Source organism: Ambystoma mexicanum, chromosome 1p (genome assembly GCF_040938575.1).
Source record: "Ambystoma mexicanum isolate Mex_15411 chromosome 1p, UKY_AmexF1_1, whole genome shotgun sequence".
Taxonomy (NCBI): Eukaryota; Metazoa; Chordata; class Amphibia; order Caudata; family Ambystomatidae; genus Ambystoma; species Ambystoma mexicanum.
Window position 1 is genome coordinate 804,916,032 of NC_090921.1, and position 14,757 is coordinate 804,930,788.

At 40.7% G+C, this 14,757-nt stretch overlaps 1 protein-coding gene across 1 annotated transcript in view; it reads left to right on the top strand.

Moving 5' to 3' along the window:
• The first annotated feature begins 13,265 nt into the window (after nucleotides 1–13,265).
• LOC138581114 (uncharacterized) overlaps nucleotides 13,266–14,757 on the top strand; it is a 175,490-nt gene continuing 173,998 nt past the window's right edge. The window contains exon 1 of the mRNA XM_069652201.1: nucleotides 13,266–13,555. Within this exon, the coding sequence (XP_069508302.1) occupies nucleotides 13,456–13,555 (100 nt within the window). The 5' untranslated portion in view covers nucleotides 13,266–13,455. The remainder of the gene's footprint in view (nucleotides 13,556–14,757) is intronic.

Sequence of the window (14,757 nt, forward strand, 5' to 3'; positions counted from 1 at the left end):
TAATGCCTGTCAAGGGCTACCCATGGATAAGATTTTGAACAGATGCATGCATGACTTAAGCTATAATAACTTTATGAGGAAACACTTTGTCATATCGCAATCAGGGCAAAACGGCTCAAGAACACATGCGTATGTATTATGTTAGGTGTGTAATATCATACCGGCTGTCAAAATAAAAATGCACAGCTGCAAATATCGGAGCTTTGTACATAAAACTTCATCACTGCATTTTGTTCAATGTACTGTTGGTGTGCTGATCTGCGAGGAGATGTATGCACACGCATGCGCACACACACACACACACACACCTCTGAAAGGACAGACATTCTTGTGCTGTTTTACATTTCCTACTTCTCATGTAGCTATTCAATTAAAAGTAAAACCTGGAAGAATTTGTAATATTTTGGCTGTAGTCAAGAAATTATTTTCTGAAGGATTTGCACATTTTTACATTTAGTTAAGTGGTATATCTCACACTGCCATCATCTGATTTGGTACTTTACTGCACGTCATGTTCTCTTAGAATAACTCTCTTAGAAGAGTGTTTCAAAATGTAATGTATATACTGTCTCACCCTGGTAGAACTATATTCATATGTACAGGAAAACACACACAAGTACACACACACACAGCCACACACACACACACGCTGTTGGATGATATGCTGTGAGGTACTTTTCAGAGGATACACAAATATATATACACACATATTTGCCTCTTAATCTATCTCTGCAGCCCTTTCTCCTTCTCCTTCTTCCTCTTTCCCTCCCTTCCATCATCCATTTCTCCACATATTTGCCTTTCTCTTCCCATTAATCCATCTCGCTCTCTCTCTTTTATCAGGTTATTACTTTATTTATATCAATTTATTTTAATTTGTATATCTATTTATTTAATAGCAATTATTTAATATAATTATTTTTATATTGGATTACTGTTTAATTGTTTTTTTATTGCATTTTGTATATTTATTTTATTATATAATTGTATCTTTATTTCAAATATTTGAATTATTTTTTATGTCCCAAGAGTGCACTATTTTGATATAAATATGTTCTTCCTGTGTAGTTAACCCAGGACATAGCTGCAAGCACAGAAGATAACTCTGTGCTCTGTAAGTATAAAACTGTGATGTGCACTAGAAAAATAAAACCAGGCGACCAGTATTTAGCATGTTACTGTAAAAGTATTCTGTTGTGTTTCTAATTCTTTCATCACAGAGTGTGTAACTACAATTTGGCCAGTTTCTGACCAGTATGCAGCTGCAGCCCCATACCTTATGTCACTTGCTTGAAATCCTCCTAGAATCAAAGTCTGAAAGCTCAACCCCCGAAGTTTCAAATGACGGTCCGTTTGCAAACCAGTTCACTCAATATGTATGGCCAAGAATGTGAAGCAGCAGCATTAGTCGTCCCAAAAACAACTACAACTAAAGGTTACCACAAGTGCTGGAGGCAGCACCAGTTCTAGATGGGGACGGTGATATCTATAGATCGGCCAGACTGTTGTAGAAGAAATTCAGCGAGGCTGCTGTAGAATAAATTCAATGGTGTAAGGTTTAGCATAACATTATTACTATTTTGTTTACAGGTATGCAAAAACGTGTTCCTTTATAGGGGCAATGAATATAAGAAGCGTCCAAGACCCAAGATGCCAGGTCCATCAATACTGAGGGTACCTCAATGTTATATATATAGAGTACAGGGCTATGACGACCCTTTTCTCAGATAAACCTGCCCAAATCACTTTAAACATCAAAGGCGGTAACATATCACAGGAGGGTACTACACTCTCATGATTTGCATCATAACTTGCATGCCAGAGCCCACCTCCACCCAAGGTGGTCTAAATGCCCATCTGGGGCTGGGGCAGAGGCTAAAGCTGTACCCAAAGCAAAGCTCTGGACAAAGTTGGGTCTCTGCGCGATAGTGCAAGAAAAACTACTACCTATGAGCAGGCTTACTATTGGATAGCAATACCGTTGTGGGTTTTCCTCTAGAGGATCTATGTTTCACTCCTTATTAGTCTTGTGTATATGATCCGTTGTGGGTTTTCCTCTAGAGGATCTATGCTTCACTCCTTATTAGTCTTGTGTATATGATCCGTTGTGGGTTTTCCTCTAGAGGATCTATGTTTCACTCCTTATTAGTCTTGTGTATATGATCCGTTGTGGGTTTTCCTCTAGAGGATCTATGTTTCACTCCTTATTAGTCTTGTGTATATGATCCGTTGTGGGTTTTCCTCTAGAGGATCTATGCTTCACTCCTTATTAGTCTTGTGTATATGATCCGTTGTGGGTTTTCCTCTAGAGGATCTATGCTTCACTCCTTATTAGTCTTGTGTATATGATCCGTTGTGGGTTTTCCTCTAGAGGATCTATGCTTCACTCCTTATTAGTCTTGTGTATATGGTCCGTTGTGGGTTTTCCTCTAGAGGATCTATGCTTCACTCCTTATTAGTCTTGTGTATATGATCCGTTGTGGGTTTTCCTCTAGAGGATCTATGCTTCACTCCTTATTAGTCTTGTGTATATGATCCGTTGTGGGTTTTCCTCTAGAGGATCTATGTTTCACTCCTTATTAGTCTTGTGTATATGATCCGTGTGGGTTTTCCTCTAGAGGATCTATGCTTCACTCCTTATTAGTCTTGTATATATGATCCGTTGTGGGTTTTCCTCTAGAGGATCTATGCTTCACTCCTTATTAGTCTTGTGTATATGATAAACATAAGATGCTATCAATTTCTTCCCTACGCCGTTTAATCAGTAAAAGAACAATATAACAATGCACAGTCCTTTAAACTCACAAAATAGAAACACATTAAGAATGCGTTCACTCTCTTTTCTTTAGCCTTTATGTATATTCAGGGCTTAAGTCGAGGGTACATGTGGGTGGACAGAGTTCCCCCACTTTTTTCAGGAGTCCCCCCACTTTTTTCAGAGAGCACCTTGATATACTAATTTCTGGTGACACCACCTTCAATTGGTATGTTAATGACTCCGCCCACTTTGGGCCCTGTGTGTATGTATTCTCTTGTAGAGATAGTAAATGTGAATTTAATATATAAAGGTCAAACAATATACAGTTTCTAATACTGACAATACATTAGTTGAGTAGATATCCAGCATCCTACTCTTCTCCTATTCACTTCTAAAAGGTGAAACGACCTACATCCAACCAGCAATGTGTGTATGTAGCCATTGTGGCCCAGTAAAAAGTTAAAATCATACTGACAATTGTAATGCTGTAGATTGGCAATCCATGGGACAGGTAAGGGTATACAGACCAACGTCTGGATAACCCATTAGGTGGAAAGGGTTAAAATCTCTGTCAAAATGTCCAATCCCTTTGGTGGGCAGTTATATAAAAACAATTTAAAGGCGATTTGCAGCATTTGATCAAAAAGAATACATTTAAAGCACTTTAAATACTCCTATGAGGATTCTCCCCAGCCTTCCTCTGTGCTTCAATGGCTGCACTTATCATGGCCAACGAAGTACAAAGGGGCAACAGAGGTTAAATATGCACACTGTGATAAAAAATCAATACCACAATAACTTCAGTGGCTCATCAGCACAATGGATGTTTTAAGGCATCATGGTGACTTATAACGGTGCAACCATGGAAAAGTAAAATATGTGTTGCAAAAATGAGTAGACATGGCTTATTCCAGACCCCAAAATATTGAAAGTAAAATTAAAATAAATTTGGAAAAGTGCACATTTTGAGGCACATGAGCAGTCTTTTGTCTCAGGGTGAAGGCATCTGAAATCTGTTTGCTGCTTGTTTACAGCTTTGTAATTTAGCTTTGCCTCCAAATTATTGAAGCTAGCATTAAAAATCACAATTTGGAAAAGTTGTCAAAGTGCTACTTTTTAGACTCATACATGAAAATTACAGTCAGTCCCTAATCATTAAATCTGCTTTAAAAGAGAACGTGTCAAAGCCAATCGCTTTGAATGCACGTATGTGAAATTCATCTTCTGTCATAGTCATAGTCAATAGACATTTTGCAAGCATATTTTGAATGTAATCTATGACAACACACTCTATAAATAGTGCCTGAACAGATTGCCCAATACATTGATTTAACTGGCACAGATGTTAGCGATGGGTTAATGCTAGGGTATCAATATCACTCCGTTAGTTACACCAACATCGATGATAACACATCCGGGATCAATCGTGTGCATGACCCTGTAGTCCATATCATGGCCACCAAACCGGTAACAAAAAAACAGGGCCAGCAGTGTTCAGACCCCCATGGTAATGGCTGTATATGCATCCCTCTTAACAGTCACAGATGGGCCTCTGTAATTTAGGATACCATAAACAGCTTTTTTGATGCTGCACACAAGGATACCGCTCTAGTGGACGACAGACCACGCACGCCCACTTAGAGAATTGGAATGGGATGTTGGTAGCTGAAACAGAGGAAGGCTCTATTCACTTTCAATGATTGTTAGGGGGTCCAGGTAAGTACTTACCACAGATTCCCGACGCCTACACCACACACCATGGTATATTGCAGGTACAACGAAATCACAACGACAATGCCCTTGTAGAAACAAACAATCCTGACAACTACTCTATTATAAACAGAGCAATAGTAACAACTTGTAAATCGGTAGCAAAACTGCTACCACTTTTCAGAATTCAAGGGTTATTTGTGAACACTTTGACTATGGTACCCACTGTTTCTTAGACATCCCTCAAAACACAGATAATAGGAGTAAGCGCCACCATTTACAAGACCTGGTGAAAACCTTAGAAGGTTTAAACAATGAAGACCAACATTGCTTAGAGAGATGCATTTTTTCTTTGTACGGATGCATTTGACAACAACATTTTAATATAATTGGCAGTAGGCCGTCTAGTGCGTCAAAATGTACGTGCTAAGTTAACGAGATATAGAGCAACATTTAAGAAAAAATCTAAAAAAGAAAACTGATCTTACTAATGGTTACATATCATTTCTACCTCATAATGCCGCAGTGACATCAACAATGAGAGACCGTGGTCTAGTGGGGGGTAAAGAATAATATGTTGATGAGCCTGTGTCAACAGGTTCCAATTTTGTTAATTTAAACCAGATAACATTGTTTGTCAGATTTCAACACTGCAATACAGGCTCTCTTAAACAGTCTCCAATGATTGTGTAAGGCGATAATCTGAACAGCCCTTTTTTCATTTGGCATCATTTTAAAATGCTTTTAGATGCACAGAGCGTTCTCAGCTAAATTCAGGATATGCTACAGAGTAATATTGAGATTCATGTTTAAGACTCATGGGGCCACATTACGAGTATGGAGGCAGCCATGCCCTTAATAAGGGCATGGCTGCCTCCATACCGGGTTCCAGGCCCGGGTTCCTTCAATGAGGAATTACCGGGCCATTCCAACCTTGGAGGACACAGTAATTCCTCATTGAGAAAACCCATCCCCATTCCCATTTGAGCCCCCATAGGGCTCAATGGGAATGGGGAGGGAGCTAATAACGGGGCCGTTAATAACGGGCCCGTTATGAGCTCCCTGGTCCCCTTGTGGGATCCGCTAAGGACGTTTGGACTGACCAGACATTCTGAGCAGGTCCTGCAAGGGAACCTCATAATAGGGCGGAATGGGTTTACTGGTACTGGCATCGTTAAACCCATTCCGCCCGCCTCGTAATGAGGCCCATGGTCCAGATTGTGAAAGCCAAAGATGGGGACATTTACAGATCCTTAGACACTCTGATACTTAGCAAGCATATGCAAAATTCCATCTCAATTTAACCCTAGAGACAGGCAATTTATGTCTGCCTGCTAGTAAATCTGGACCTGAGACCCTCTGATGCTCTTATACGGAACACTAGAACAGCACATTCTGTACTCGACGTAAGGGTCGATCATTTAGAGTCCTAAACAAACATTGCAGCATTTGAAAAGCATTTTGATGCCACTATTAAGGTACTCTATTTTTAGAGTACTAAGTTTGTACTACTAAGAGCACACATCAATGCATCAGTCATTCCTAGGTTAGCGTTCCAACCCACCGGTAACCAGCGGGTTGCCGCAAACCCTGCAACACTGTTTCTGCCACCTGACATCCCTGTGCTACTGAGGTATCTAGACGGCAGCGGAACAGTTATTTCCCATTCCCATGGAGTCACACAGGACTCCATAGGAATGGGAAACTTGATACACCAGTACCGTTAATTACGGTGACAGTGCTTCAGGGAAAAGCATGCCGGTAGGGGCCTGAACTCCCGGCGGGTCAGGCGTGCTGGGAGTTTTGTGTCCATACCGGCATGCTTATATATTGGCGGTCCAGAAAGGGTGCCGGTACGTTGCTACTAGCACCTTTATTTCCGGACCGGCAAACTTGTAATGAAGCCCAAAATGTTGCACTTTGTTGCCAAATGAGCAGGTTGCCATGACAAACCTACAGACAGAGATATGTGTAGGATTTGTGGTTGCCAAGAAAACCCTGCAAAATGAGTTAAGTGTAAATGTTTTGGTATTTTATGCAGATCCACAGCATGCCAAGAAAGACACATTCAGAAGGTGGCCTTGAGGGAGGTTAATTGCAAATCTTGCATAGATTGTCCTGTATGTGGACACTATGTAATGCAGGAACATGATTGTAAAGGACAGATATGGAACATTTGCGGTGCAGTGGTTACTGATGTAGCGATGCACATGTGTTATTTGATCCGCATAATACTTCTTCCCAAAACTGAATTATAAATCATTGATAACTGGTACACACGTTCCCACTTACATTTATGCCAGCCACTGATCAAACGACTCCAATTGGCTGTTTAAGGGCAATGGTTGCATAAACAATTTCATCAGAACCTTCATAGACACTCCTTTCTGGGGTTTCACTTTCATCATGCGCAAGTCCAATGCCTATGTTGTTAATTTTGACTTGTGTCAGCTGGTTAAAGAATACATTTAACTATTACCTTTAACACAGGTGTGTAAACTCATGATATTGACTGTGGTCTCTTTAAAGAGCAGTTTTACTGATTCGTTCAACTTTCTGACTATGATCTTGAGTGAAGGGGTACTTTCCTCAGTTCTTTAACACCATGCATAGCTAGGATGATGTAGGAGCAGCGCCTGCTAAACATTTTTATGTCATGGACCCAATGATGCCTGATGTAAAATCAGAATTCCTCAAATGGCATGCGGCCAACAGCGGTAATATATTCATCTTTTATTATTATTATTATTATTTATTTCTTAGATAACGAAACACGCCCATAGGCCTCAGTACACTAAGACATGAGCAACAACACAAACAAGCAAAAAAAAGAACAGAGAATAAATACAGAATAACTAAAAACACAACACGCTAAGTGCCAAATAGATAACTCTTTACAGCAGCCTTAAAGCACGCTGAAAAGAATTCCAAAGAGCTGGAGAGATGTGATCAAACATAGTGTTAAAAGTCCCCTGTAAATTGAAGCGAGTTATCTCAAGACGTCTGTTATCATTTAACTGCAATGTTCCACGAGCAGGCACACGCTTAATGCGCCGAGAAAGATAAATACGACCAGAGTCATGCAGGCACTTATAAGTAAGTGCCAGTATTTTATGAGAGATACCTGCCTTAACAGGCAGTCAACAAAGTGTCAGCTTAGCGACTGCAACAGGATTGTGGCGGGAAAGATCAAAAACAGGCAGACTACATAATTCTGAATAACCTGAAGCTTTGCCAGTTTGAACTGTGAAATACCAACAAGTTGGCCATTACAGTAGTCGATCCTCGACCCAATAATGGCATAGGCCAAGATCGCACAATAATGGTCCAATAAATAAGGCTGAATTGGCCTTATGAGTTTAAGAAAGCACATGCAAGTAGTTAACATGCTGAATCATCGTCAATTGAGCATCCAAGACTACTGCCAGAGTCTTCACCTAAGAAGCCACAGGAATAATGCAATCTGAAATGAGAAAGGATACCCATTGTCTAAATTCCTTAGACGGGGCAGGATCCACAGAATCAGTAACTCGGTTTCAGCATCATTATGTGTCAAAGCATTCTGTGCCACCCAGGCCTGAATAACCAAATAGATACAATTGATAGCCCTAGAGTCTTCTTCATAAATACCCATCAATTGGAGGAGTATCTGTGTTTCATCAGCATAGTTACTATATTTGATGCCCAGACTATCCAATAGGTCAAAAAGGGGACCAGTATAAAAATTATACAATGTAGGGGCCAAACAGGAACCTTGAGGCACTCCACAGGTCAAAATGGTACAAAGTCATTCCCAACAAAAACTCTGGCACATTTGTCTGCTCAAAAAGACAACTCATAAGGACGACACAGGAGAAAGGTTGGCTACCTCTATAAGATGCTCAACCAGAATAGAGTGGTCAACCAAATCAAAGGCCGCAGGAATATCCAACAGCATTACTAGGGCAGTATGACTGCCATCATTAATTCCAATAATATTAGACTTGAGATCAATGAGGGTGGTCTCAGTGCCGTGCCTAGCAGGAAATCCCGACTGTCTTTCACTAAGGATTCCATACGTTTCAAGATGGTGCTGTACCTGCAGATAAGTAACCCGCTCCAGAATTCTTTAAAGAAAAGGGACACAGGTAATGGGACGATACTTATCAGCAATAATCCAACCTTCCTTAACACTACCCGGTACAATGGAGGAGTTAATGATTTATGGGATAATAGACACCAAGGAGTCCATACAATCCTTGCTCACAGAAGCGGGAAAGCATCACCCTTTCAAAAGGAGCTATGTTCCTACTGCCAACAGAACATTCCGAGGAAATCATGTACCTACTTTAGGGACGGTATCAAAGAGATGACTCTACATGAAGACTTTGTAGCAGACCACCACAACCTAGAAGAGATGGATTATGAAGCTTTTCTAGACCTCTTTCAACATGTTACATTAACATTTGTGTGCATGGCTATGTACTGTTACATGTTTTTAAAACCTGAGACCATAGCCTTAGTGAATAAGGATCTCTACCATGGTACCTATGCCATCCATACAGTGGCTAATGTACACATCAGAAAGAGAGAGTATCTTCATACAAATGGCCTTATTGGGCAGGTGTGAGAGTACGATGGGCTTGCATTATTTGGAAGGCTATGCTGTATTTGACGTGTGCCCACTGCCTTTGAGGTTAACCAGTGCTTTTATCATGGCTGTCACCAATGCTACTCTGAAAATTATTTAAACCCCCTAACTAAAACAACCCATGGACATCTGTATTGTAGTACTATAGACCACCCTCGATTCACCTACAAGGATTTAAAAGACATAGATCAGTACTCTGGTATAGTAAAGTGCAGGTGTTTCAAGGGGACAGCTTTACTATCCGCCTTTACATACACATGTTATGGATCAGCTGCAGCTCAGGTGCCTATATCATGACACGGACGCTTTGATTTTTGCGACTGCAGTGGGCGAGCCAAGTCCTCCTTTAAGAGACCATTTTGATGAATTGATGAAGGAGCTGTCCCCTGGTGAGCACATTGTGGAATTTGTCTTGGCAGGCCCAAAGAACCATGCCTATCATACTCTCATGGGTAAGATGTGCAAGAAGGTTGATGAGATTACTTTAAACATTTGCAACAGCTTTAAGATGCACTTGGACATCTTAAATCCGATGGTCAGAGCATACGTGGCAGTGGAGGGCCCAAAACTGGAAAACTCTAGAACTGTGGAAACAGTGGAAGATAATGACACTTCTCTTAAAGATTAAGCACGACCCTACATGCTGTGTTTAATAAAAGAGTTTTCATATCCAGCTGTAAAACACTCCCTTACGGGTGTTGACAGTGTCAGTGTCAGACTGTTCACCCTCTTAAATGCACTGTTGCTTACAGAACTCTTTCTCATGCATCCTGCCAGAACCATCTAATTGCAATAAACGTTATTTTATAAAAAATATTTTGAAAAACACTGCAAGCAAGCTGTTACATTCACCATCAAGTATTGTTTGGATATATTTGTGTTGGCAAAAGATGTATATGGCACTAACAAGGACGATTCCGTTAATAAAATTTGTTTAGGGGATGCCCTAATGATGACTGTATTTTTCCCCTTGACCTTGTGAACCTGGTGAAACACCTGATGGATGACGACTGAAATAGTCCTGAAATTGAGAATGTGATCACATAATATATAAGCCATAGAAAGATGTCCATATTCTATTTGTCACAAAATCTATTTCAGAAGGGATGTTGCTCTAGATCTATAAACCTTAATGCCTACTACATTGTACTATCTAAGAACCCCCATGATAAATTACAGATTAATATGTTGGGTAGGCAGCTGTAACCCTCCAAACTATAGTTATTTTAAGAATCCATTGAGGACGCCACCAAAATGGCCAATAGTTATCTTTTAGTTAATATAAAAGTCAATATTCCAGAGGATGATAGGATGTGCACATGACTTTATCCTCCAGACATTCGTGTGATCTACATCTTTAAGAAGCTAGGAGTTGGTTATAAACACCAAAGCATCCACACACAAATGTGAGTGATACTTTCCGTTTCCTATCATGTTGGCACATCTACGGTGAAACCTTGATGTTGTATACCTTCTAGCCACTGCTACTTCGTACCAGAGAAAATCTCCCATCTGCTCAGCCTCTGATTACTTGGGGAATGCCTTTGCAGAGATCTCCTTCAATATCCTTGTAGGCAATCTACTGTTATCTGTCAAGCACATGCAGACTTTGAAAAGGAAAAGAGTCACATCAAGAAATTCAGTAGCAAAAGAACCACTCTTAAATCTAAAACGAAAATGGTAAATCAGTCAGAGGGTTTTATAAGTAGCCTGCTGGGCAGAACTATTCCACTAATCTCAGGTCTTTTAATGAACCAGCAACGGAGCACGTGGACAAGCACTACCTGGTCCTCAGACACAAGCTGGAGAATATACATCCTTCAACCCCTCATGCTTATGGCTACATTCATAAAACAAAGACAACCAATCCAGATTCTGAGATGACCATGGTCCTCAAATGTATGGAAATGTCAGCACAGGTCAGGAAGACCATTTATAACACCTTTCTATAGAACTATCTCTCCTAAGTATCCCAAGGTGATCAGGCGCCAAGGCGCTCATTACGAGATTGGCGGTGAAGCAAAAAGGGGCAGTAATTATATTACCGCCACTTTTCCCACACCACCAAATTATAATATTGTCGGATTTACCAACGGCAGAAATGTCAATTGGTAAATTCACTGATTCTTGGAGGAAAAGTAGAGGATTTACCTCCAACATTTTGCTGGAGGTAGATTCTTCACTTTTCCTTCAAAGATCAGTGGATTTACCACATGGTAAATCCACTGGTGGTAAATTCACCAAAGTTCCATAAAATGGGAACTTACACTACCTACTACCACTTGTAATCCCATGGTAAACACACAGCCCCAAGTGGCGGTAACAGTGTATCCGTTTTGTGGTATTCTGGCAGATTTACCTGACGCATATCAGTCCTGAGTTTGAAGCTACTGTGGTATTACCCCTGCCACAGGTCTTGCCAACAAACGTTGTTGTTCATGTTGAAGAGGCCTTGGCCAACATTAACCCTTTTCTAAAAGAAGAATGCAGATCTGATGGTGTCCAAGTTAGGTGGTGCTAAAGATGTGGTTTCCTGGGCAGACAAAGGGGGAACTTGTGCACCTAGGGATCTATGAGGTTTTCCCAATTTCTTTGCCAAAGTACACTTTTGCAATTTTTTGTTCCAATTTGTAAAGAATTTAACCACAAAATGCAGCCCTCATTCCTCCCCATCTATATACCTTACCGCAGTTTACCATCCCGTTTTTGCAGAAAAATCAAGTGGTAGTAAATGCGGCAAAAATAAATGTATTTTAGCAAAAGTGTGGACTACCGTACTGCGGAGAGACTGTGCACAGATCCAACCTGTTTGAGTCCGTATGGGGCCTGACACAGAGTCACGCCTTACCTACACAAAAGACACCTCGAGTTTAGGATGTGTTCAGTAGTGGGGCATCAGAACTGAAGGTGCCCTCCACAGTAATGCATAATGATGCCAGCCTCGAGCACATGGATGAGCTCAAATAGACTCTTTAAATCCATGGCCACTGAAAAGGCCATCAGGCCGATCCCTGAGGCTCCACATGTCGCTGTTCTTCCCACACATGTCTCCCTTGCAAGGTGATCCAGACACCCTTGAACCCATCATGAAAAGGACATTTGTACCTGTCCAGTTGGCTCCTGTTATGTAGTTATTTATTTATTACATTTGTATAGCGCACAGCAGCCCATGTGCATCGATGCGCTGTTACTTGCAAGGAGCTTAGTTACAGGCTGGGGGCGTTATATTGAGATATCTGTAGGCGTGTGTAATAAAGAAGGATCTTCCCCGACTCCCGATTAAAGTTTAAAAGATGTTAGAGGGCGATGACAAAAGAAAATTCAACATGTATCCTGATTTGTATATGTGCATTAATATGTATGTTTTTCTGTAAAGAATGGTTGTCAAGTTGAAATAAACAAAATGTAACCAACATATGACCTCTCGCATTTTAAATATGTAATATCATATTGTGCGTAAAAGTAACTGTCGGTGTGTAATAAAGACGGACGAACATTGCCTGAAAGTGGCTTAAAGTTAAAAAGAAGTGTGGAATCCAGTAAAAATATCTTTTCAATGTGTGTCACTCCTTGCATATAAAAGGCCGTGCGCTTTGAATAAGCATACATATATGGCCATGAAACACAAGCTGAAGGGAGCACTCCGGTTCCCAGTGTATCTGGCAACTCATGTAGTGTTCTCTTTCTAGCGCTGTCAAGCCTTGGGCGCTCTTCAGGAAGGCAGTCCCAGGAGCTGATGATTAATTCATCGCCCATCAGTGCAGGCTAGGATGGTCCTTGAAGTTGGGGTGCACCTGTCACTTTGACAAAAGATATCACAATATAATACTGTCGCCCACCAGTTGCTGGAAGAAGGCTGATGTGTACACACACGCACACACACGCACGCACGCACGCACGCACGCACACACACACACACACACACTGTCAGACCTTTGTCCTCAGATTGCAAGATTGCAATGTGGCAGAACTTCCCCGTGATTCACCTAAGAATTATGAAATATATACATTTGCTATTGGAAACGAAAAAGTAAATTCAATTCTTCTTCTGTCACTTCATGTTTCTTGGGTTGAAGGCTGTTCACAAAATTGAGGACAACATAAATTAGAAAAATGTTTAAAAATGTCTTAAAAAAAGGAACAATGTAGTTCAGTCAATATAACATAAAACATGAAGAACAGGGTGCAGAGCATTCTATTTTTGTAAAATTGGCAAGTGTCCTTTCAAAAGGGGCTTTTGCAGGAACCTACCCACCACGGTGCCTCTTTCTGACATTTTGGGCAGCAACAGATGTGCTGACAGAGGAAGCAAAAAGTGTTAGTGCACGATCAAAGCGTGAACAGCCACCAAAGAGGCATGTTTGAAAAGGTGTCTCCCGCGCGTGGAGGATGTGGTTGTTTGCCAACGTACACAATGATCTCCATCGGAGTTTGGATTCTACTGCATCAGTTCAAAAGTAAGTAACTCTTCACATTTTATCAGCAATTCCATCACGTGCATTGATTGCAAAGTCACTCACTTCAGTCTTCTAGTTCAGTAGCAATGCCCATGTCTGGATTAAGAACACAGCTCTGGCCATTAACATTTACTTAAGAAGCCAGGCTCTGTGAATTTACTGTACTTTTGTGGCATCATAAATATTTGGTTTTGGTATAAAAACATTCATACAGAATAACATTGTGAAAGAGACTTTCACAGCTATTGTTTCTTAAAAATAATGACCTGAAAAAGTGAGGCTGATGATGGGATAATTTCAGCAAAAATGGAGCTTATTCTCCACCCTACAAACCACGGTGCTGTGTACGTATGGTGCGCTTCAGGTCAGACAGTGTGATGAACTTGTTATGCTGCAACAAGTAAAGGTGCTGAATGACAATTGCCCTGCCACTAAATGCCAGTTCTTTCTGCAAATACAATGATAAACACATTTCAAGCAGATTTGTATTGACTATTTAGATGGATTTCCTACACTTGAAAGTGCTGAAAATTTAGCAAAGACATTGTGGTCCAGTGGTCAACTTTAGAGCCTTTTAGCCAGTGGCCCAAACTTGATTTGTTTATCTACCTAAAACTGGTGTGATCTTGGACAATCTCTGTATTGCTCTGCGACTCTGTTCCTCTACGAAACAACATTGGAAGGCTCATATATAAGCTGTATGGTATCAAAGCGTTCATGTCAGTTTGGATGCATTTATGGGTGGTGTTGCACGTGCAATTAGCCTGGGGCAAAATGTGTCCTAGTGCAAACAACATATTCTTTCAAACCAATTTCCAAGAGGGTAAAAGGAATATGCCAAGGGCAAACATTATCCTGGTGCAAAGATATACTGAAAACAGTGGTTTTTTCGCTATGGCCATTTTTCTTCATCTTCTATAATATTCTGTTGAAATCAGTGGGAATATAAGGTGCTTTCATTGATTTGTGGCACTTTGACCAACGTGAAGTTTAGGTAGATGTTCCGCCTGGACTCACAATGCACATGTGAAATCATCAGGCGTTTTTCATTAGCAGAGTATCGCTCGGGGTGCTCAAGTGAAGACTTTTGGCTGGTTTGTATCTCCAAGTCAAGGGCAGCAACATGTTAGGTTGCAACACCAGTGAGGAATTACACATGTACACCTCCAACACATAATTATCATAACTATTCATGTCCAGAA